General features: G+C 44.9%; 1 protein-coding gene across 3 annotated transcripts in view; it reads right to left on the reverse strand.

Moving 5' to 3' along the window:
* Window positions 1-25,433, reverse strand: part of NME9 (NME/NM23 family member 9) — a 592,734-nt gene that overhangs the window by 153,213 nt on the left and 414,088 nt on the right. For all 3 annotated transcript variants that reach the window (XM_085648664.1, XM_085648665.1, XM_085648663.1), the window contains one exon: window positions 18,875-19,161. In XM_085648664.1, the coding sequence (XP_085504790.1) occupies window positions 18,875-19,161 (287 nt within the window). The remainder of the gene's footprint in view (window positions 1-18,874; window positions 19,162-25,433) is intronic.

Here is a 25,433-nt window from a genome sequence, read left to right on the forward strand (position 1 = left end):
TTCTTCACAGAGACCTGGACCAATGCATCCTCCGCCCCCGACATCAGCACCACCATCCCAGACGGATACAAGAACCTGAGGAAAGACCGCCCCAGCCACCCAGGAGGGGGCCTCGCCATCACCCACAAGAGCACCCTCTGCCTCACCACCTCCAGCGAAACCTTCCCCTCCGCCGAACACCTTCACTTCCAGATCCAGACCACCCCCAAAGCCACACTCCAAGGAACCCTCGTCTACAGACCCCCGGCGCCCGAGCACCTTTTACCACCACCATCACCGGCTTCATCGCACCCCACGCCATCACCTCAACAAACTACATACTCATTGGAGACCTGAACTTACACCTCGACAACCACAGCGACCCTAACTCCACAATCCTTCGTGACAACCTCGCCAGCATCGGACTTAACCAACTCGTCAACACACCGACCCACAGAGCAAGACACACCCTCGACCCCATCTTCGCGGCAGGAAACAGGGTCCAATTCAGCCAAACAATGCAGCTGCCATGGACCGACCACCACTGCGTATACTTTGCCATCAACAAACCCAAGGCACCCAAACCAGCCCCATGTCCACCACGAAGGAACTGGAGCAAGGTTACCGACGAGCAACTTAACTCCACCCTCACCCGAGACAACCACACCTGGACACCCGACGCAAATGACGCAGCCAGAGAACTCCACACCTGGATCTCCAACTGCGCAGATGAGCTCGCCCAGCTACACAACCCCAACACACAACGCCCCAGGAAAGCCGAAGAGGAACTTCATCCACAACAAAATCCTGGCCAACTCCACCAATTCCAAGGAACTTTTCAGTGTCATTCAAGAATTCACCTACCCACACAGCCAAGCCACAGACATCACCCCATCTCAAGACCTCTGCGACAAGCTTGGAACCTATTTCCATCTCAAGATCAAAAACCTGTATGACAACTTCATTGACCATCCACCAGGTGTCACAGACGGCCCCCCTTTCACCCAGAAGCACCAGCCAGCTCACCATCTCCAACTGGACACCGATCACGGCCGAAGACACTGCCTCGACCATGAAAAGCATACACTCTGGGGCCCCCACCGACCCCTGCCCCCCTCACATCTACCACAGAGCTGCAGCCGCTATCGCACCCGAACTACAATGCACCATCAACACCACCTTCAAAACAGGCACCTTCCAGACAGCTGGAAGCACGCGGAAGTCAGACCCCTGCTCAAGAAGCCCACAGCTGACCCCACCGACTTCAAGAGCTATCAGCCCATCACGCTCCTCCCCTTCACAGCCAAAGTTTCAGAGAAAACAGTCAACAGGACACTGACACGATTCATTGAAGAGAACGCCGTCCTCGACCCGTCCCAATTCGGATTCCGAAGCAACCACAGCACAGAGACCGCCCTACTCGCCGCCACAGATGACATCTGCACCCTCCTGGACCAAGGCCCCTCCACAGCCATCATCCTACTCGACCTATCAGCAGCCTTCGACACCATCTCCCACCGCACACTAGTCGCCAGACTACACGACGCAGGCATACAAGGAACAGCACTGTACTGAATCCGATCATTCCTATCCAGAAGAAGCCAAAGGATCAGACTCCCACCCTTCCTTCCTGTCCGACCCCACGAAAATCACCTGCGGAGTCCCACAGGGTTCATCACTGAGCCCTACCCTCTTCAACATCAACATGGCCCCCCTCGCAGCCATCGTCCGGCAACACGGCCTCAACATCGTATCCTACGCCGACGACACCCAGCTCATCCTCTCCCTCACCAAAGACCCCACCACTGCCAAACTCAACTTCCAGAAAGGAATGCAAGACGTCGCAGTCTGGATGACCAACAGCTGCCTGAAGCTCAACGCTGAGAAGACAGAAGTCCTCGGATGGGGAGGTGTTAAAATGTGAAACGTGGATTTGAAAAATAGCATATGGATCTGTATTTTGTTGTTAAAATGCCGGTTCTTTGGTTTCAATAAAAATTGATTTAAACACAGAAAGAGAGTGGCGAGGTGGGCACGAGTCCTGCTTGACCTTCTTGTGCTTCCTCTTCGACTTACCCAAAGACTTGGACAGAGACGATGTCCTGTCGCAGGACCTGTCCTGCACCATCGAATATGAGCAGGACTTTACAAACTTCTTTCAGAGTTCAGCGACATACTGCTTTGTTTCGTGTTCTGGGATCACCTTCGGATTCATAAAGACACACACTTCCCACAATTTGGAGTCGCGGCCCGAACACAACACCAGAGCAGAGGTGTGGAATTTTATAAAATATCTACTTGTCCATGGGACAGGTTGCTTTATGAATCTACTTGTCCCGTAACAAAATCCACTTGTCCCTTTGGTGCCATGTAGTGCGGCAACAAATTATGGCAGCAATCTCATTATATAGGAGTTCTGATAATAGCTTTTCTGATTATGCCAGGGCTCATACCATAGTAGGGTTTGAATAATAGCAATTCCCTTGTTTTGCACCTTTCCACAGATTCCCATTCTGGGACTGGAGGTAGTGCTAAGCACTAGTCTCCCATGGTTGAAATGCCTTTTTGGATCTGTGTAAACCTATTAGTTTGCATGTTTTATAAGTTTCCATCAGCTTGTCTCTAATATTTTCCCATACAGAGGAAGGTTGGAAAATTACTCCTGACAAGGGCAGAAGTCAAACTTATTCCAGGGTTGGATGAAAAAAAGTGGTTGGAGGAAATGTGAACTTTTTACAGCTCAAAAGATTTTTGCATGAGCAAATCTACACATGCATATTTGCTCGTGCTAAAATGCAGTTCACAAATATTTTCTGGGAGTACAATTTCCTGACCTACATCTGTAAAATCTTATGAGTTCATGAAATATGTAAATCTGCAAGGACATATAGCAGGTTTTGGGACTTTCTTTAAGAATCGGGCCCCTATTTAGGTCTGGAGTTAACCAAGACCTTTTGTTTTCATTAAAATTCTCTCTCTCTATTTACCGTTGGTTCTCAGTGAGTGACAGCATTCTGCTCTTTCACAAGGAGCATATCGGCAGCAAAGTAGTTTTGTTCCATGCAAACTGTGGCAATGTGTGGTGTTTGAGACCAAAAATATGTTTGCTTTTGCCAATGTTTGTTATAATGGTGAGGGCCTGGCAGCTGCCACAACAATAAAGTTTTACAAAAACCATGCCAAAACAAGCCACGCATTGACTAAACCAAAAGGCTGACCACCAATATCATACCTATTGGCTGCGACAATGCTTATTTAATGTCATGTGTCCTATAATTTTGTTGTAACTGGTTACACTGATTTTCCATTCTGAATGTTTTTGGGAAATACTAGCATTCATCAACACATTTGACTAAATTACGTTTCGAAGAAATGGTACCTAACATTTCACAGTATTTAGAAAACGTTTTTTTCCCAGTTGAATTTTTTTAATGAACATTTTTCATTTTGAAGGCAAATAATCATCAATCTTCCTTTCAAAGTATTGCATATATTTGCATCTAATGAGAGAGCATCCGGGAAGCATTACACATAGCCTCAAACGTGTACACATTTTTATACTGGAACCATAGTCAGTAGTGCACTCTGAACTTACATTTCCTTACAGCGCTCACCCTAAGGCTAAGGCTTTGTATTAATGAAGCATAAATACAAGTTTGAACAGCATTAACATACAGACACAAATATTACCTTAACTGCAGACAATGGCCTTCCCTGATCCATAATGTAGCACTGCAATCTGGCAGCCAAAGGGTCTGTCCTACAGGGGGTTGGGCCTACTTGTCCCAAGGACAAAATAAACATGAAAATGACCTTGACCCCAAACAACATGTCCTAGGTCGGGCTCCTCATGGGCTTCTGTCACAGGCATCTGCTTACGACCCTACACGGATTAAACCATGTACTTTTAGGACACACTGCACACCGGAAAGTAAGAATTTTGAGCAAAGTTAGGAGCTAGCTCCGAATCTGCCTACAAAGACACAGAAAGAAAGGAACTGACATCAGCATACAGAGGCAGCACTTATATGTGGCTCCGACTGACAATTCTGGGGCCCAACGCGGCAGACGTAGAGCTGCATGCTGCTACCCACAGGCATGCAGGAGCTATGCTGTAAAAATCTTACAGATTCAGGCTGGCACTTTGGGATGTTCACGAAGTGAGCAATCTGCAGATAGAAGTATCCACCAGAAATCACCCATTCAGTATCTTGTGTGACACGAATAGGGACGTGGGATGGGGCTGTGGGCGCATGGGGCAGCAGAAGTGTTCGTCTGCAGAAAAAATGCAAAATGGCTTCAAATGGGAATGTCTAGCAATAGGATGGTAAAGACAGAGTGCAGTGGGATGCAGAGGGAAATAAAAACAAGCACTAGGCAAGCTAACAGGTCTGGCTTTCATGTAGCAAAGAATACAAATACAAACATGCACAAGTTCTGTGGTGGTGGTGATAGTGGTGGTAGAGGAGGTAGCAATAGGTGTGGCAGTGGTGGTGGTAATGTTGGTAGCATTGTTAATAAAGGTATGGTATTGATGATGGTAGTACAGTTGATGGCAATGAGTGATGCGTCTGTAAATCAGTGTGTAGGAAATGATATTTGCATAAGACAAACAGGACTACAAGGTGTAGGAGTCATATGCCATCCATACTGGTAGGCTGCATATTTTAAGAGTTCTCAGTCTGCAGAAGCACAAACTAAGGATTTAAAACATACCACAGTGGTTGGGGTTGGCTTTACTAATAAAAATGTATTTATACCCAAACTAAACCTTTTTAGCAACATTACAATAATTAAAGCCTGGGAATAAATCAAAACGTTATAACCTATACCTTGCTGGTTGCATGTAGCTCTTTGATGCAAGTTCATAGCTTATGTTTTTGATTTATGAACTGCAAGAAATAAAGGGATCTGTGACAAAAGCAGTAACACACTGAGCTATCTACTTAAAATACAATTATGTGATCTGCACGGTACAAATCTTTGCAGCAGGCACATTAACCTTCAGCGCTATTTTATTTTCAGTGAGAACTGACACTAGACAAAACTCCATCTCTCCCCAGCAGTTACATTAATCATCAGTTATTTTGAAAAATGTTTGTTGCCTGAAAATTGTTGGACACACAAGGAACTCTTGCAGCATGTGCTTTTAAACAAATAAGATATTTCAAAACACAGCGCCCCGAGCTCAGTGCGGTGGCACCAGTCGCACCACTCTAAAGCTGGCCTTGGTTGATGGCGATAATGGCTCAAACTCCAGTCCTGACAAAAACATTAAAATCCTACTGCAGTAAAAAAAAAAAAAAAAAAAAATATTGCTTTCTATTTACAATTAATATATGATATAAAGAATTACATGTATAAACTTTCAGTGTACTTTGTCAAATGAAAAGTAGTCCCTCCTGAATTTCAATGCAAGCACTCAATAGGAGGAAGAAGGATGCACCAAATAGCCAATAGCATCCGGTGAAAAGTTAGCACTCCTCTATGCTGAACCCAAGTCCACTCGATGTTTATTTTAAAGCAGGGGCGTAACACAGGCCCCCGCAGCCCCCGCGGTGCGGGGGGGCCCCACGCTCCAGGGGCCCCCTCACTCTGGGAGACGGCTGCAAGAGCAAGGCAAGCCTCTGCCTCAAAAGAGTCTTCGGAAATAAATGGTGCTCAAAACTGCGCGCACGCCGCACACACGGTCTGCCTCCTCGGGGCCCCCACGCTCCAGGGGCCCCCTCACTCTGGGAGACGGGCAAAACTGCGCACACGCCACACGCACGGTCTGCCTCCTCTGGGCCCCCATGCTCCAGGGGCCCCCTCACTCTGGGAGACGGCTGCAAGAGCAAGGCAAGCCTCAACTGTGTTCGGAAATAAATGGTGCTCAAAACTGCCTCCTCCCCAAGTCCTCATAATTAAACGTTGCATGCCAATGTGACGGCCACTAAGCCTCGCTTCATAATTATGGTGCCATGTGCATGCGCACGCCCTGCCGGCGCCAGCCTGCCTAAGCCTTTTAAAATTAATTTAAACAATAGTTGGTGCGCAGTACGTACGCCCGGGCGGGGCCGGCTCTTCATAATTAAAATGGTGCATGCATGGACGTGGCGGCGTTCAGAAATTGTTGTCAATACGTCTGCGCGGTGCAGCGATCTTCAGGGTGGGGGCGGGGCTTGTGACTAAATCGTGCCATTGCCATGCGCATTGTAATTTAAAAGTGCGCGTGACTTTAGTAGTTACTGAGAAGGGTGCGGCCGCCGACGTGCCAGGATAATTTAATTTATAGTAGTAGAGTACTACTAGCCCCTGCCTGGTGGCTAGTCTCGCCCAGTCGCCCTGTCTTCTGCTGCCCGCTCGCCTCCTCCGAAGCTGCAGGCCAGCCAGGCCTAAGGTGAGAATATGTCCGAGGAGGCAGGTCAGGATAGTGGTCCGAAACGGCTTTTCACTGCCCTGGTGCCGCTCAGCCTCAGCTGAGGTCGGATTGATTGGAGCGCCTCAGAGAGGTGGGTGGTGGGGTGGTGGTTAATGGAATCCGGCCGCCGGCCGGGCTTGGGGCCCTGCCACTCCACTGCAGATTTATTCTGTTAGTTATACATTTGCGCTTTCCTATGCTCAATCATGCTTAATTGAAGGGCGTACAGAGAGATATATAAACCATGTTAAACATGCTAAGTCAAACCCTATTTCTATTCTACTTCTGAAGGCCAGGGCCCTACCACCACTTTTTGCTCATCAGCAAGCCATGCAGAGGAAACATGACCTCAGCATTTTATTGTAAGCTATGCTGCGCGCGATGAGCTGCCTGCCGCTGCGCTGCCAGTGAGTAGACAGATGCCTTCGAGTCAGAGGCGCAACTAGAGCCAAATTTCGGGGGGGGGGGAGGCGCTAAGAAAACATTTCGGGGGGGGGCTGAATCTTTAAGCAATAGGCAGAGTGGAGGCTGTGGAGCTGATTTCGGGGGGGCTGAATCTTTAAGCAATAGGCAGAGTGGAGCTGCAGAGGCTCTTAAAAGGGGTGAAACAACAGCAAGGCATCATTAACATAGAAAAAAAAGGCAGCATGAACGGAGAACTAGGGTTCAAATCCCAACGTTCACACAGTTGACCACATTGTGTTATCCTTGGTATTGGGCAAGCAGTTAACCTTCTCCACCTTTCATCACCTGCTGAAAATTACTGGGAAAGTGATGCGCCAAGATGGCTGATAGCGCCGCCCTCACAGATCTGGGAATTCTCTTTGGCTGAGCTAATGAGATGTTAAATCATAGAGACTAGTCGGTGAAGAGCTGCCCGCCCAATGCTTCGTTTACATTGGCTAATAGGCTTGTCTATATGGACACCCCCTGGGAAAGACGTCTTACTTACACACACTCACCCCTGACCCCTCATCTCATGTCAGATTTGCACCGAAAAGTGCGAAATCCTGCAATTGGTCAAGATGCAATACTATGTTAAATGAATAAATTAAGTGTAAGGTAACATGGTTCCAAGGATTACGAAGCTGCTGTATTAGGTCCAGTCTACCCTGTTGTAGGACGGGACCATAAGGGCCGGGCCTGCTGCTAGATTTTTAGAATACATGTACAGTTAATGTAGTCCGACTTAGACCCTGGCCCAGACAAGTTATGACCTTTCTCGTCCGGGTCAGGGCCCAGGAACCGCTGCCTTTTAATGCTGTCCCAACAGCAAGCAGCCCTTCAAGGAAAAGTTTGCCACGAGCCTTTTTACCGTGCTGTTCATAGCTCAAGTGGGCATTCTTTGGAGAGGTCACTCGGCGCCTGCAGCACCCTGGCAGTGGGGGCAGCGAGGGGGCACCCTTCCAGGAAGGCAGGAAGCAGGCATGCATTGTGGTAATTGGGATAAGCACCAAATGTGGCACAATGCTCCTCTCATTAGGAGGTTAATTATAATGTATTCCCCGTGTCCTGACCCACTCCCCTTTCCGAGTGCTTGAAGTACAGTTCCTGCCACAGACTTTCTTTCACATGGTATCGCAAACTTTACTAAAGTTCATGAAGGTGCAGCGATGTGTGGTTTCTTATTTACGTGACTGTTGTGACTTTTTTTATTTTATAAAAGGTACATTTGTAAATGCCGCATAATTTTACAGTATTGGATTGGCTATATTAAAGTGCGGGAAAACATATTTCGCATTGGTATAATGTCACACGTGGCTTAAACTGAGAAACTTTGCTAGGTGCGAAGTCTGAAGTTTGGGTTGCGCACCCCAGCCATTCCGGTTCAGTGTTCCCGTGTCTAGGGATAATTCAGTCTACAGTGTGCCATCCACAGAAAAACTCGTTCATTCTTTGTGGATGAGAAATACATAATTTAAATTAAAACCTGAGGTATTAGACTCTAATCATTAAATGATGCTCCTTGGAGACTTGTGTGGATGTCATTGTAGCTCATTGACATCATGCATTCATTAAGTAGTGCTGCCTTTTTGCCTGGCTGTGCATCAAGCAGTTTAGAGTCATATTTCTTTAAATTGCAGTTGATTCGTGTCAGGGATGTGTCTTACACCTGTCTTTACTTACTGTCTTAAATTCTCTTTGTTAGAAATTGACGTGAGCCCCATTGCCAGTCTGACAAGTGGCATCAATAAATGAGTTAACAAAGTTGTTAGGGTTTATAAAGCGAGTTAATATTAAAATATTCATTGAGCTGTTAATTACATTTGAGACCAGAACAAAACATTGCTAAATGATTTATGAAAAACCCTTAGTTGGTGTCTGCTGCACTTCAGATGAAGCTTGGCCAGACGTACAGCTACGTAACGAGTGGGAGCGAAAAAAGAGGGGCCGGGGGCGCTTAAAGACAGAAAGAGGGGAAAGGAGAGAGCGGAATGGAAGAAGGAGAGGTGGGGAGACAACAGGAAAGAGAGTAGAAGGGAGGGAGGAAGAAAGGAGAAGGGAGTGGTGGAGAGAAGAAAGGAGGGTGGAAGGTAAGTATGGGAGAAAAGCTAGAAGAAAGATGTGGTAAGGCAGAAATGAAGAAAGGAGAGAAGGAAGGAAGCTTGCAAGGAGATGGGGAGAGTGATGGGGTAAAGGAAGAAGAATGCAAGGGAGGAAGAGAAGGAACAAAGAAAGAAAAGAAGAATGGAGCTACAGAAAGGGTTGAGGGAGAAGGAAGAGGGGGGAAGAAATGGAAAGAGTGGAGAGTGAGAAGGGAAGGAAGGGAAGTAGGAAAGAAGAGAATAAAAAAGGGAATAATAAAAGAAAGGTTGGAAAAAATGAACAAAGGTCGGAGGGAGTGAATGTTGCCCATTTTCAGTTGCCCATTTTGTAGCCTTAGTGTGGTAAGGGGTGATCTAAGGGCTCCGCGAGTGTACTTGCATTTTCTAATGCTGATAAAGGCAGATTGAGGGTCCTATCGCCACAATATATGGTGGTCAGCAGGAAGCCCCCTCCCCCCCGCCAGTAGTCAGCAAGGATAGCCTCAGACATTTTAGCCACCCTTAATTTGGTGGAGGTAGTTAGTTTTTTCCCGGCTGGCAGGGCTCAGCATGGTTTCATCTCCTACGGCTGATAACGGCAGATAGCAGGTCCTGTCGCCACAATGCCAGGGGTCAGCAGGATGGGGCCCACCCAGGAGTCAGCAAGGATAGCCTCAGACATTGTAGTCACCCTTAATGTGGTGGAGGTAGTTAGATTTTTCTTGGCTGGCAGGCCTCAGTATGTTTTAATCTTCTAATGCTGATAAGGGCGGATACAATAGACTCCATCAACACAATCAGCTGGTGAAGCTGACATTCAGAGGGCTTAACAAACTGAGAACTACCAATTATGTGCCATGCTGCTGTCCTACCAAATCTGTGCCATGCTGCCCTACTAAATCTGTGCCGTGCTGCCCTACTAAATCTGTGCCGTGCTGCCCTACCAAATCTGTGCCATGCTGTCCTACCAGATCTGTGCCATGCTGCTGTCCTACCAGATCTGTGCCATGTCGCTGTCCAACCAAATCTGTGCCATGCTGCTGTCCTAACAAATCTGTGCCATACTGCTGGCCTAGCCGAAACAGTCAATGCCGGGTAAGCCTCTTTCTTACCCTGAAATGTCATTTGTTACTAATAATGAAAGTGGGAGTTGTTCTGAGAGGAGATTCCAGAAGGCCAGGAGGATGCTAGAAAGAGCAGGGTTCTCGTCTCTGGGATCTATGAAACGTTTTTGGTGGCCTGGATGGAGGGGTGAGGATGGAAGGGTGAGATGAGGCAAGCCGATTCGCTCGTGCGTTGTCAGGGCAGGATCCTACTAAGGCTTTGTCTCTCCCGCTGTCATGTGCAGGGTACAAGTCTGGGTCGGATCTGAGCGACTAGCTGGCCAGGGCTCGGTCTCATTTGAGAGCCATGGAGGTGGGCTTGTGGCATGAGCCGCTGCTCAAATTTAGGATTACTTTGGCCTACCAAGAGTAGGTGAAATCTAGTCCTTTAAAAGTTTATGCAGCTTCTGCCAAGCTCGCCTGCCTTGACTGCTTTCCACTTCTCTTCCTCCTTTATGGGGCATACTTGTTCAGCAGTAATCAGTGTCCCCATGCAAGACGCTCTGGCTTGCTGAAGAAGTGACTGTTTAAATGTTTTTTGTTGTTTCAACTGTTGTCTTGCCTGACATTAAATCCTCTTGTTCCAGCCTGAACAACCGCCTTAGTTCAAGTCACAGAGCGCTCAGAAATGGAGGCAGACGTGTGTTTACAGTCACTCAGGGCAGCTTGTAAAATTCCGAGCCCAGTTTGCTGCTGCTAGGGCGTGCTTGATGGACTCTGGCATTTGTGTCTGTTCCTTCAGACAGGCTCCCGAGATTTCAGCAAGAGTTCGGCCACTTTCCCTTCCTATACACATTCTGCATAAGTCTGACAGGCCAGCCCTTGATTAATTGGTGCATTTAATGTGGTGAGAACAGGGGGCCTCTGCATGCAGACATTCAGGCCAGCGAGGAATCCAGAGTAAGATGGGGTAACACAGGCAAGATGATACCATGATAGGAGGAGCAGAGAGAGAGGGGGGTGGTGAGAGAGAGAGCTGGGGAGAGAGAGGAGGGGTGAGAGAGAGAGGGGGGGGAGAGAGAGAGAGAATAGACATGTTGATTTCTGGGACATATATAGGGTAATGCCGTGGACGAACATGAAAGATACAGTATCTGTACAACCAGGGTAGCCCCCAACGAGTGCAGGTAGGTGGGAAGAGGACAGCATAGGCAAGGCATGACTAGAGAATGCAAGCAGCACAAACCATGGGCCTGAGGCAGGATGACACCCGAAAGCCTAGGCATGCTGTGACCAAAAAAAGAGGGCCCCCACTCTGCCTATTCCTTACATTTGAAACTTACATTTACTGCTGTAGAAGGGTGAAAATGCTTTTCATGAAAAGGAATATAAAGTAGGGTTCCCAAAGAAAAATGCCAGCCATGTGTTTAAAGACAATGAAAGACCTTGTCTTGACACTAAATAGGGTTATAGATAAAAATGTATGTATTCATTTGTAATGGACTTTTCTGTATTTGTTCCCTTTAATTAGCAGTCATGGATCATTCAGGCCGCCCTAGAACACAATTAAAAGTGTTTTCTATTTATATTTGCTGTTCGAAGTATGACCAGATAAGTGCTGAAAATACAGCTTTAGGTGACTGCTTATTTTTGTCCTGTGTGGGGCATCAAAATAATGAGCAGGCAACCCTAACCATAGGACTGGAAGTTTGTTGCAGGATCAGCACATTATTTCCTTCACCCTCGATCCCTATCAGTGCCAGAATAACAATAGTTTAGCTTGTACCTGAAACCCTACGCTGCCGTCAATAACATGCTGAGTTACTTCAAGTGTCCGGGAATGAACCCTGCATTCAGACAACTCACTCCTCATTTTCGCCCCTTCATTTTTACGCTCACCTGCACTCACAGCAATCACAATGCACTCACACTGACCACCATGCACTCACACCATTCACCTGCTCACCCTGCACTCAGTCATTACTCTGCACTCGCAATGCACTTGCGCTGTTCACCCTGTACCTCACCCTGCAGTCACACAAGCACACTACTCACCCTGCACTCATGTCACACTTCACTCACCTGTCCCCCTCACTGCTCAATCTGTAATCTCACTCAAATAAGCCCATTACTAACAATGCATTCTTTCGTCCAAATCTGCACTTGCATATGGTCACCTCACTCACCCTGCAGTCACTCCTATTACCCTACTCTCACACTGTTGCATCACTCACCATGTACTCTTTAATCTATGCCTACTCAGGACCATTAACTTTAAACACTAGGCATAGTATTTTCAGAATGGACGACTCCGTGGAGTAATCATCAAGGTGGGATTATGAACAAAATATATACCATAAAGGGACCTGCAGAGATGAAAAACAAAATAGTGTGCATATCTCTCACCTCTTAAGCCATTGCTAAGCCCTGCATCCTATTGCACAATAAGCTGCATGCACCCCAGTCAGTGGTCCCCATGCACAACATGGACTGGGAACACTTCTAACATAGCATCAAATTCAAAACAAATACAACGCCCTTCCAACCACACACCCTACGCATTTAGTAGCTTGCTACTCATGTAGGCAAGCGCTTCAGTGCTCCTCATGGGGGTAGTAAGCCCTCTATAAATATAACAATACATTACATTCAAGACTGCTCCATCCCTGTCTTCTTTGCTCTGCCCTTTAGCTCCTGCCTCCTTGCAGCCGTCCATTCAGTTCATGCCTTTTTGCATCTGCCTTCAACTCCTGCATTCTTCGCTCTCACCATCCTCATCCAACTGTTGAGTGATTACCTCCTCAATCCCATCCCTTCTGCTATTTCCTTCTTGGTTTTTGTTCTGTTTTTTTTAACGGAGTTTTATATAGCACAAACTTGTCCCGAAGGTATTGGGGATCAGAGCGCTTTACATAGCACCAGTTGCGTTACATTGGGACACATTTATTTTTGTTAGGCACAGGGACATTAAGCGATTTGCCTAGAATCACAGGATGTTCAGCGTCATTGCCGAGACACGAACCGATTTGAGGTCGACCACCCTAGCCGTTAGGCAAACTCCTCTCCTCTCCTCTCTTGTATCTCTCCCTTGAGTAATCACCTTCTTGCATCCATTCCTCCAGTGCCTGCCTTCAAGTATCCCTTACTCCAACTCTCTACATCAATAGTTGGTATGGTTAAGCTACCGTAGTGTTTAATAATAATGCTTTGTATCCTTTTAGGCAGAATTGGTGGAACAAAACCCACAATTACAATCTTTGTGGTGTACACAAAATATTCTTACTGCTGCCTTCATATTCGTGCCCTCTACTACAACATTGACTTTCTATAATTACATTTTAATCAAAGAAATGAGCAAACAGCCAAGAAAGTATTTAAGCGGTGCTCAAAAGCGGCAAATTAAATCAAAAGAAGAGCAGTTTAAAGGCAAATTGATGAAAATTGACTCTATGTTTATGTGTCCAGGTGATCATGGCGCATCATCATCTCATGCACCATTACCAGAAGGTGATGCAGCTGCATCATCAACAGGAGACAAAGCAGCATTGCGACAATCCCAATTGGTCCCACCACAGGACAAAACATTACAGTGCTCTGATCAAACCACAGATGTACCTTTTAGCATTGAAGCACCAGTTGCTGCAGCACTGCTGGCAACAACAATTACTATAGGAAACAGAGACGGTAAAACAGCTGTGTCAGCAGTGCCACTGTAGAAAGCTCAGAAACTGATAATACACCATCAGCAGATGAATCTCTGAGTCTAATATTACAAACAAGTGAAGGAAGTGCTGAAATTGTAAGTGCACCAGATGTATCACTGCTGCTACCGGTAGCTAAAGAAAGTGAAGAACCTACAAATGTGCTACTTGTGTCTGAAGTATTGCCAAACATTGAAGAAGAAACTGAAGACATTATGAGTAAGGATGTGGAATTACATTTAGAAGAACTAGAATCAAGCAATACCCAGTTTTGCCAGGATTTGTACCAGAGTGATAGAGGGACTTTTTAGACAAACCTTGGCATGATGCAGAGTTACGAAGGTTTGTCATTAGAAGTGGCCCATGCAAGCCTAGAGGACCCTTCCCACGAGATAATAAAAATAGGTGCTTTTCCACAAAGTACTACTACAAGGAAAATAGGACTGGAGATAAGATTCCAAGACTGTGGTTGTGCTACTCTTTAAAAATGGACAGTGCATACTGTGAACCTTGTTGGCTTTTTGGAGATAGAAAACTTTCATCCTATCAGCAAGCATGGGCTTATGGTATAAAAGATTGGCAAGACATGTTTCGAAAAATTAAAGAACATTAAATGATGCGCTCACATTTAGCTGCTTGTGCTGTACATGGAAGATGGAGGCAAGATGAGACGATTGATACACAACTAGAATCAGACTACAAAGAGCAGGTGAACTATTGGACACAAATTCTGAGTAGGATCATCGATGTTACACTTCTGTTGTCAACTTGCAATTTACCTTTCAGAGGATATAGAGAAAAACTGAAAGAAAAAGATGGTGGGAACTTTCTGGCAGTCATTGAACTTTTGGCCAAATATGATCCTGTTTTAAACCATCTGATTACAACAGAGAGTAGAGATAAATACTTGAGTCCTGCTATTCAAAATGAGCTGATTGAAATGCTTTCGAATAAAGTGCAAAGTGAGATAGTAAGTGAAATAAAAAAAGCACCATTTTACTCTGTTATAATGGACACAACACAGGGCATTAAAAAAGAAGAAACAATTAAGCCTGGTTATCCGATATGTAACACTGTGCCTTAATACTGATGAAATTCCAACTGAAATCAAAATTAATGAAAGCTTTGTTGGTTTCTATAAAATGACAGACCAAAGTGCTGAGGGGATAGCAACAGAACTTGTAAACCTTATAGAGGGCAAAGGCCTAGTGCTTAATAAATGTAGAGGTCAGGGATATGATGGTGCCAGCACAATGAGTGGTATATATAGTGGAGTGCAAACCAGAATACGACAGAAAGAACCCAATGCAGTCTATGTACACTGTGCTGCTCATAATCTAAATTTAGTGTTGAATGATGCCTGCATGCACATTCCTGAAATTGCAGAATTTTATGACATTGTACAGAAATTATATTTATGTTTCAGCCAAAGCATCAAACGGTGGGAACTTCTTACCATTACAAAAGAGAGCACAACTCATTCAAAGCCAACACTGAAGAGACTCTGTCCAACACGTTGGGCATCCAGACATGATGCTCTCCATGCTGTACGCTATCGGTTTATGGACATCATGAAAGCACTCACTACCATTTTACTGCAGTCTATAAAGGTTGAGGAGCGCGCAGAAGCTCAGGGTCTTAGGAAGTGCATGGAGACTTTTGAGTTTGTGGTAATGGTTGTAATCCAGTCCAAAGTGCTGGAGACAATAAATATTGTGTCCAAACTGCTTCAGTCTACAGATCTGGACCTTTTACAAGCATCAAATATGTTAAATAGCGCAGCGAATGCGTTTGACAGTTTCAGAGAACAGTTTGAAGATGTTAAAAGCTCAGCATCTTTACTTGCAGCTGCATGGGGAATTCAATTGCATTTTACACAAAAACGACCACGACGCAAAAAAAAGCACTTCGATGAACTCTGTGAAGACCAAAGACTGTGCAATCCTGAAGACAATTTTAAGGTGTCTGTGTTTTATGCTTACATAGATATTGTTGTAAATCAGATAAAAACTCGATTTGCGGGTATGAACACCATAATCCAATGCTTTAATTTCATGATGCCTTCAGAAATCCTCAGAGCTAGTGAGGAGGAGTTGTTTGAAGCAGCCAAGACCCTGGCAGCTCATTACGAAAAAGACTTGTCCCTAGAGTTTCAACAACAACTCATCGCTTTCAAAGCAGTGTTGAAAGATCAAATACAATTTATCTCAGGTGGCACAATAAAGGATCTGGCTGACCTTTTATTTTTGAGAAACCATGCAATCCTGCCCAGTGTTTTGGATGTTGCAACAGCACTGAAACTTTTTCTAACAATTCCAGTTACTGTAGCCAGTGCAGAAAGGTCCTTTTCAAAGTTAAAATTAATCAAAAACTATCTCCGAAGCACAATGACGCAGGAAAGGCTGTCAGGGCTTGCAACCTTAAGCATTGAGAGTGATCGAGCAAAAAAAATAAATGCGAAAGCTTTAACAGAAGAGTTTGCACGAAGAAAGGCAAAGAGGCAAACATTCTTTCAGTCAAGTACATCTCTCCAATTCAGTGAACCAAGCAGTAGTAGCCTTCAGCCACCAGTCTAATTTGCCAGTCACTCTTCCTGGTGTAAGCAGTCTTCGGCCTTGTGTTCACTTTTTAAGTATTGTTTTCTGCTGTACCAGCCTTCAAACTCTGCAATACATTTCATCAGGCTCCTGCAAGTACTGTTCCTACTTCAAGTCTGATTTTCTAAATATATCTGCTTTGAGTTCCATGAGGAAGCAGTAAGTAATATGGTATTCTGCCAGTATATCATACTTTAAATATTGTTTGCTTATATATAGGCTACCTCAATATTCTGAACATACGTTTATAGAGGCAAGAAGAAATTATTCAGTTTAACCTGACAAATATACACCCCCTTGACACTTTCTTTTGCACAGACAAAAGGGGCATTATTTGAGTAAACAGCTTTGTTTATTTTGCTGCTGAGCTTGTTATTGTTTTGCGGGCCACTTAAATATTTGCGCCTTTATGCACAAACTAAAGGGGCATACTTTGTCGAAACCGGTTTAATGTTTATGCTCCTAAACTTATTGTTTTTATCACTCACGTTGAAATATTTGCACCTTTATGCACATATAAAAGGGGCATTGTTTGACTGGACGGGTTTGATGTTTATGCTGCTAAATTGTTATTACTTTACCAGGTACTTTGAAATATTTATGCCTTCATGCACAAACAAAAGGGGAATTAGTCTGACTAAATAGGTTTAATTTATGTATGCTGCTATCTGCTGTACTTGTTACTGTTTTGCTAGTCACTTTGAAATATTTGAGCCTTCAAAAAGGGAATTGTTAGTTTAACCTCTTTTGATTATTGTATGGTGCTGTAGTTATCAGTCACTTTGAAATATGTGTGCCTTTATGCACACACCAAACAGGGAATTGTTTAACTAACCTGGCTTCATTTTTGCCTACTGCTAGACTTGTCTTTACCATGCACTTTGAAAATATTTTCACCTTGATGCAAGAAGAAAGTTGGATTGTTTTACAAAATATGCTTGAATTTTGTATATTGCTGGACTGGTGATTGCTTTATTTTGCACTTTGAAAGTATTTGCACTTTTTCTTTTGCTTTACCAACTGCAGTTTGTATATAGATTGTCATTAGGTGCTTGCTGATAGGGTTTGTTTTTATTCTACATGCAGTGTTATTTATGGTGTTGCTTGCACTTGTCTGTAATACGTCTACCTTAAATCTTGTATTTAGCATTGTTTACACTACAGAAATAATAAATCAAAACAGACAAACATCTGCATCAATGTTCTGAAGCATCCAAACAGTTTTCTTCCTCAGCCTTGTGTGCCTGCCTGTTTTGCAGTGCTTACTAATAAAGTCATTATGATTGAAATTGCTTCCTCAGTTCACGTTATTATCATGCACAACCCTTGACAGTCGCTAGTGTGTGGCATGCAGATAATTCACCAGTCTATTTCTCTTGACTTTCGCAGGATACTGAGTTATAGCTTGTGTACTTCTCATGTATATTGTCACTTGAGTTTTTATGGAATTTCATGTTTGGGTTGGTCTTTCAAAGTTTCAAGGTATTGTCAATTCTATTTCAGACTCTTCATAGTTGTTCTTTGTTCTTCAGCCATAGTTAGTCCCTGAGATAATAGGATCGCTCCTTGGCATTGTTCTGATTGCTGCCTCAGTTAAATAATCTGCTTTTGACAGTATTGTTACAAATGGCGTAGCTTGTTTGCAAAGAGTGTTTCCCACTTTCTCATTAGAACTTAGAGAAAGACAATATGGAGGCATTTCATTTAAATGTTGGAGGTTTCAAATCAAAATATGCTCGATTTCTGGGTGGTAGGGCAAAGTGGTAGATGGTGGGCCGCGCCGCCGGGGGAGGGGGTGCCCCTCCATGTGCTTTGCAGGGGGGCCCCCTCAAGTTTCGTTACGCCACTGTTTTAAAGAATTAGTAACAATACACCAGCAGTGTGCTGGGCAGGCAGACCAGATCCGGAAAGAGAAAATAAAATAAGCATGGGGGTCACTGCAGAGACCCTTGCGTCAGATGAGATGAGAAGAGGTCCAAAGGTGGTTCAAAGAGTGCGCTGGTGTTACAAGGTAGGGGAGAAGTGAAGCACCTGGTCACATGGGTAACTCCAAGATGAGATAAAAAAAGGAACATCTCACGTGATGCTCCCTACCTATGTCCTGGGTGGGTAGACAGGATCCTGTCAGAGGATTCTTGGCAACATGGTTATAGTCAGTTCCCTAAGAGAAAGAACTGTAGGGTTACTCAAACGCAAGCAGTAGGCCATGTATTGCATGCCTCAGAAAATGCACGAGAGCTAAAGAGTATCCTCGTGAAGTCTGGCCTGAGAAACAAAACTTCATGTCACCATGCTCCCAATAATCCATATCCTTTACAACATGACACGTGCTTTGGCTGCAGATAGGGTATTCATAATTTGTGTACAGCTACCATTGCGTCGTCCAATGCATGGCGACTGCCGTCGAGTGGTTTGGAGGCCCAACCATCAAACTATTTTAAAAAAATCATTATAGTCTCCGGACTCCCATTAACAGAGCAATACATATTTAAATAAATAAGTAAATGGATTTCAAGACCACAGAAAACATACATTCATTTCCTAAATGCTTCTAAAAATACATGAAACACAAGCTTCTTCGACGCTAGGCATGAGGCCAGAGCGACACTTGTGAGCTTCCTTTACTTACCTTGAGCAACATTTTCATGCTCTTGGAAGCGCTCTTGATGTACGCCAGTATCTATACCATCCACACGTTCTAGGTCAATATCTCCAAAAAGAAATTTGATCTTCTCAACTGCATGTTCTTTATTGGAGGCTCCATGCAACCCATTCTGTAAAATGCTCTTGGCAAATTTGCTCCTGAGTGAGTCTGGTGCAGTGCTCTGTGCCACTTCAGGATCGGTGGGCCCCATCAGTGACCGCCATTCCTCTACTGCATTTTCTTTGCCGAGTATCATCATCAGAGAAGGACCCCTGGTAAAAAGTGTGATAAAGAGACAAGTCTAACTTATTTCTGTTATGCAGGTCTTTTTGGAATTGTGTACTGTGCTAACATAGGGGAACACCCTGAAGGCGCTTGTATCAGAGCCACACAACCCCATTAAAACCTGAGCGATTATGTTGTAAATGCACACTGGGAAAATCAACATGGCAACTAATAAACAAGCCTTGGCAATGCCAATAAGTCTCGCCTGTACAAGTGTTCTTGCCATGTTGTACACCATTATAGCTGCTGTTCAGCATAGCTAAAAGTTAGTGGCGTGGAGTGTCCTAGAGTGGAGTGGGGGGAGTAGAGTGTTGTAGACTGGATTTGTTGGAGTAGAGTGTTGTAGAGTGGAGTAGGGGGAGCACAGTGTCGTACAGTTGAGTAGAGGGGAGTAGAGTTCAGTGGTTCAGTGAAAGAAAGAGTCATAGAGTGAAGTGTCAGAGTGCAGTGTTGTAAAGTGGAGTGGCACAAAGTGGGCTGGGATAGGGTGGAGTGGGGTGGATTGGATTGGGGTGAGCTGGATTGATTTGAGTGGGGTGGCTTAGTTTGAGGAGGACTGGGGGTGAACTGGATTGTAGTGGGGTGGGGTGGCTTGGTTTGAGGAGTACTGGGGGTGAACTGGATTGTAGAGGGGTGGGGTGGATTGGATTGAAGTGGATTATACTGGGGGTGGATTGGAGTGGGGTAGATTGGATTTGGCTGGAATGGGTTGGATTGGATTGGGGTGAAGTAGGCTGGACTGCAGTGAGGTGGATTGGAGTGGGGCAGATTGGAGTGGGGCAGATTGGAGTGGAGCTGATTAGAGTGGATTGGAGAGGGTTAGATTGTTTTGGATTAGAGTAGGGCAGATTGTTTTGGATGGGAGTTGGGCAGTGTGCTTTGGATTGGAGTGGGCAGATTGTTTTTGACTGAGTGGGGCAGACTGCTTTTGATTGGTGTGGGGTAGATTGAAGTGGGGTGGAGTGAGGTGGATTGGGGTGAGGTTACTGAATTGGAGTAGGGTGGATTGGGGAGGGAGTGAGGTGGATTGGATTGGGGTGAGGTGTACTGGATTGGAGTGGGGTAGATTGGATTGGGTTGGACTGGGGTGGATTGGATTGGAGTGGGGTGGACTGGAGTTGGGGAATTGGGATGGAGTGGGCGGATTAGGGTGGTTTGGAGTGGGGTCCATTGGAGTGGGGCAAATTGGAGTGGGGCATATTGGAGTGGGCGGATTGGAGTGGTGTGAATTGGAGTGGGGCAGATTGTTTTGGACTGGAGTGGGGCAGATTGTTTTCAATTGGAATGGGACAGATTACTTTGGTTAGGAGTGGGGCGAATTAGAGAAGGGCAGATTGGAGTGAGGTGGGTTGGGCAGATTGAAGTGGGGTGGGTTGGGAGAATTGGAGTGGGGTGGGTTGGGAGGATTGGAGTACGGTAGATTGGAGTGGATTGGATTGGTATGAGTGGTTTGGATTGGGGTGGGGTGCATTGGATTGGTATGGCGCCCACAAGCAAAAACAAAAGAAAACATGAGTGCAAAGTAAGAAAAGAAGTCTTGGCAAAATAAAAGAAAGTTAACTATAGAAAATAAATCTTTGCAATCTTTTTTGTCCTGCTGGGCACGTGTTTGCCAGTCACATGCCTTCTGTTTGCAGGGCACTAAAAGTTAAAAAGAACAAAATAGTACCTCAATCACGTTGGGAGCAGCGGACGGGCACTGATAAAGTTGAATCAATCAGTGCTTGGTCCCTGCTCCACAGAGAGGAACGGAAATTATGTTAGGCCTGCATAGAGGAATTACGATGCTGTAAAGAAGAGTGCCACTCAAGCCAACAAATGATAAGCAATGAATGGGCTCCAAGCCCTTTTTGTTGGACTGGATGCAGTGGATTAGATTGGAGTGGGGTAGATTAGGGTGGGGTGGATTAGAGTGGGGAGGACTAGAGTAGAGTGCGGTGGATTGGAGTGGGGTGGATTGAATTGAAGTGAGGTGGACTGGAGTGGGGTGGAATGGAGTGAGGTAGAATAGAATGGAATGAGGTGGAATGGAGTTGGGTAAATTTGGGTGGGGTGGATTGTATTGGCATGGGGCGGGGTGGATTGGAGTGGAGTAAATTGAATTCCAGTGGGGTGGATTGGATTGAAGTGAGGTGGATTGATTTGAGTGGGGTGGATTGGACTGAGATCGACTTGACTGAGGTGGACTGGATTGGGGAGGGGTTATCAGGATTGGGGTGGGGAGGACGGGATTGAGGTGGATTGAATTGGGGTGGGGTGGATTGGAGTGGGGTGGATTGGATTGAGATGGATTGGGGTGAGGTGGATTGGAGTGGTATGGAGTGGGATGGGGTGGAAGACCAAATAATGCATCACCAGCAAAAATAAGGCTGGAGTTTGGTCTAAATAACCAGTTGAACGCAAGAAAGGGCCAATTTATCAAAGTATGGAACAGGATAAAAAATGATCATGAAAATCAAATGTCTCAGCTACTATGGCAAGAAATAAATGAAAACAAAAATTACAAGCCTGGAAATATTTAAACACAGCGCTGGAAGAATTTGATGTATTGCCAATCTGGAAAACTACAATAACCAAGGAATCGTTTAAAAAAGCAATCAAGCAAATACCAAATCATCTATCAATTGTACGAGATAAAGATATATTTGCAAAAAAGAAAACATGCATGGCCAATAATGAGTGGTTTTCAAAAAAGAAGATTCAACCATATTTAGAAATACCATGGTCATTAAAAAACAAACAAATCTTTATAAAGGCACGATTTGGTGTATTACCGGGACTATGCCACTTCCCTCCATGGATAAAGTCGGAAGAGGACACATTATATAAACTATGTAAAACAGGAAAGGAGAACATTATTCACTTATTATGCATCTGCCCTGAGCTACAAACTGAAAGAAAAACCATACTTCGGTCATTTTTTAATGCTCGAGGAATAAGGTCATGTAGGAAAGCTTTGATAATGTATCTGCATTATGATGATATAATCATGAATTCTTCTTTTGTAAAGTTTTTATAAAGAGTAGGAGCCAAACTGGAAGATCATAATTAAGAATCCACTAGCACAGTATGAAATATTTTTTTATATCATGAAAGGAATATTTTAGAAAATATACCATGAAATGAATTTGATCTATTGCAACTGGCTTAAAACAATTAGATGCCGCATTTTAATTTTTGTTTTAGATGTTTTATATTGTATTATATATTATATGTATTATTATTATTATTATTATTATATCTCATTGTAAGATTTTAAGCAATCAAACAATAAAGAATTCAGTTCAGTTCAGGGTGGGGTGATTGGGGTGAGGTAGATAAGAGTGTGGTTAGGTGGATTGTATTTGAGTGAGGTGGATTGGAGTGGGGTGGATTGGAGTGGGGCGGATTGGACTGGATTGGAGTGGTGCAGATTTTTTAGTTTTGTAGTGGGGCAGATTGGTGTAGGGCAGTTTTGGAGGTGGGTGAACTGTGGTGTATTGGATTGGAGTGGGGTGGATTGGATTGGGGAGGGAGTGGGGTGGTTTGGATCAGGGTGAGGTGAGGTGGACTGGACTGGTGTGGGGTAGATTGGGTTGGGCTGGGGTGTAATGGATTGGAGTGGGGTCAAATGAGATGAAGTAGGAGGAGTGGGGTGAGGAAGAGTGGATTGGAGTAGGGCAGATTCGAATAGGGCAGATTGGAGTGGGGCCGATTGGGATGGGGTGGATTGGAGTGAGGCTGATTGGAGTGAGGCAGATTGTTTTAGATTGGAGTGGGACAGAATGTTTTGGATTGGAGTGAGGCTGATTGTTTTGCACTGGAGTAGGGCAGACTGTTTTTGATTGCTGTAGGACAGATTGTCGGGGGTGGATTGGAGTGGGCTGATTTTTTGTATTGGAGCGGGCGGATTGGAGTAGGCAGATTGTTTTAGATTGCAGTGGGGTGGATTAGAGTGGGACAAACTGGGATGGGGAAAACTGGAGTGAGGCAGATTGTTTTGGATTGGAGTGGGGCAGATTGGAGTGGGGCAAACTGTTTTTGATTGCTGTAGGACAGATTGGCGGGGTGGATTGGAGTGGGGTGGGTTCGGTTGGGAGGATTGGAGTGTGGTGGATTGGAGTGGATTTGATTGGGATGAGTGGTTTGGAATGGAGTGGGGTGGACTGGATTGGTCTGGGTGGATTGGATTAGTGGGCAGATTGGAGTGAGCAGCTTGTTTTGGATTGGGATGGGGCAGATTGGAGTGGGGCAGATTGTTTTGGATTCGAGTGGGGCATGCTGGAGTAGGTCAGATTGGAGTGGGATTAGAGAGTGGCAGATTATTTTGAATTGCAGTGGGGCAGATTGTTTTGGAAAGGAGTTGGGCAGATTGTTTTGGATTGGAGTGGACAGACTGTTTTGGACTGGAGTGGGGCATACTGGAATCGGGCAGATTGGAGTGGGGCATATTGTTTTGGATTGGAGTGGGGCATATTGTTTTGGATAGGAGTGGGGCAGATTGTTTTGGATAGGAGTGGGGCACATTGTTTTGGGTTGGACTGGGGCAGATTGTTTTAGATTGGAGTGAGGCAGATTGTTTTAGATAGGAGTGGGGCGAATTGCAGTAGGGCAGATTGGAGTGGGGTGGGTTCAGTTGGGAGGATTGGAGTGTGGTGGATTGGAGTGGATTTGATTGGGATGAGTGGTTTGGATTGAAGTGGGGTGGACTGGATTGGTTTGGGTGGGTTGATTGGATTAGTGGGGCAGAATGGGGTAGGTTGAGGTGGGGTGGATTGGGGTTTGCTGCACGATTAAGGGCCCGATTACAATGTCGGATGGACTCTGGTCAGGAACTGGAACCGAACGACCTCCTGTCGTCGATTTCAGACCTGGAATTAGGATGCGACTGAACCCGCTCTGGTCACATGCCTATTCTTTTCAATGGGAGCATGCATTCCAAATGGAATGCATGCTCTCATTGACAAGAGCAGAGGTGCAGTTCACCCCTGCCTTTCTGTGTCGGAAAGACTGGCACAGAAAGGCAGTGGGAAACTGCCATTGTAATCCCCCGGCCGGAAAGAGCCGGCGGAGGGATTACTGCAGGCCTTCCGAATGGCAGACGGGCTCTCGTCAGCCATTCGGAACTTCCCTGTGTAATCATTTCCGACTGACTCCATCGAAATGGGTCGTTCATAAACTTTTACAAACAGGTGATTAAGATGCGGTTAGGATGGCTCCAACCGATGGTCGGTGACATTCATAAAAGCCTCGTAATCAGGCCCTATGTGTTAAAGCATCATTTCAGAAATTACACATAAGAAAGAAACAATGTTGATTTGCAATAAAATAATCCTTATATTTTGAGAACAGCACCCACGAGCACAAAAAAAGAAAACATGAGTGTAAAATGAGAGAAGAAGACTTGGCAAAATAAAAGAAAGTTAACTATAGAAAAAAAATCTTTGCAATTTTGTTTGTCCTGCTGGGCATGATTTTGGCAGTCACAAGACTTCTGTTTGCAGGGCACTAAAAGTTAAAAAGGACAAAATAGTACCTCAATCACGTAGGGAGCAGCGGACGGGTACTGATTAAGTTGAATCAAACAGTACTTGGTCCCTGCTCCACAGAGAAGAACAGAAATGATGTTAGGCCTGCATGTAGGAATTGAAATGCTGTAAAGAAGAGTGCCACACAAGCAAACAGATGGTAAGCAGCAGGCGGGATCCAAGCCCTTTTTGTTCACAACAATGTCTCCCAAGCAAGACACATGCACAGGGGCATTCTCTTGCAGGCTCTATCCTAAAAATCAAGTTAATAAATGTTCCGTCCAACTCTATGCTGCGTTTGAGAATCTAGGGGACACCTATATTCCTCTGTGAGATCCTGTAAATTTCTCACTCGGATTTTCAATTTAGACACTTCTACATTTTTTCTCCTTCATGAAAAATATAGCATCAATCACAAAGCAAAGTCATCAAGTATGGTACTGGCACCAAGATGGCCCAAAAATTCCACATCCGGTGCAAGAAAGAGGCTAAAAGGGTGCTACATTTCGTGCTACATTTTTATGAATTGAGGGTTGGAAATGAAAGTGATTTCAGTGCAACACCAAGCACCAGCCAGTCAACATTTAGTGGTATATGTATAAAAACAAACATATTTAGCTAAAAGTGAAAAAAATCCAAGAAAAACAGTGTCATCTTTGGAACTACGGGAGGCACAGCAGCCAAAGCATCCTTTTTTCTATCAATCATATTGCATAACAGGTTGCCAAATTGGCCACTATACTGCCCTCACC

Source organism: Triturus cristatus, chromosome 3_2, assembly GCF_964204655.1.
Source record: "Triturus cristatus chromosome 3_2, aTriCri1.1, whole genome shotgun sequence".
NCBI lineage: Eukaryota > Metazoa > Chordata > Amphibia > Caudata > Salamandridae > Triturus > Triturus cristatus.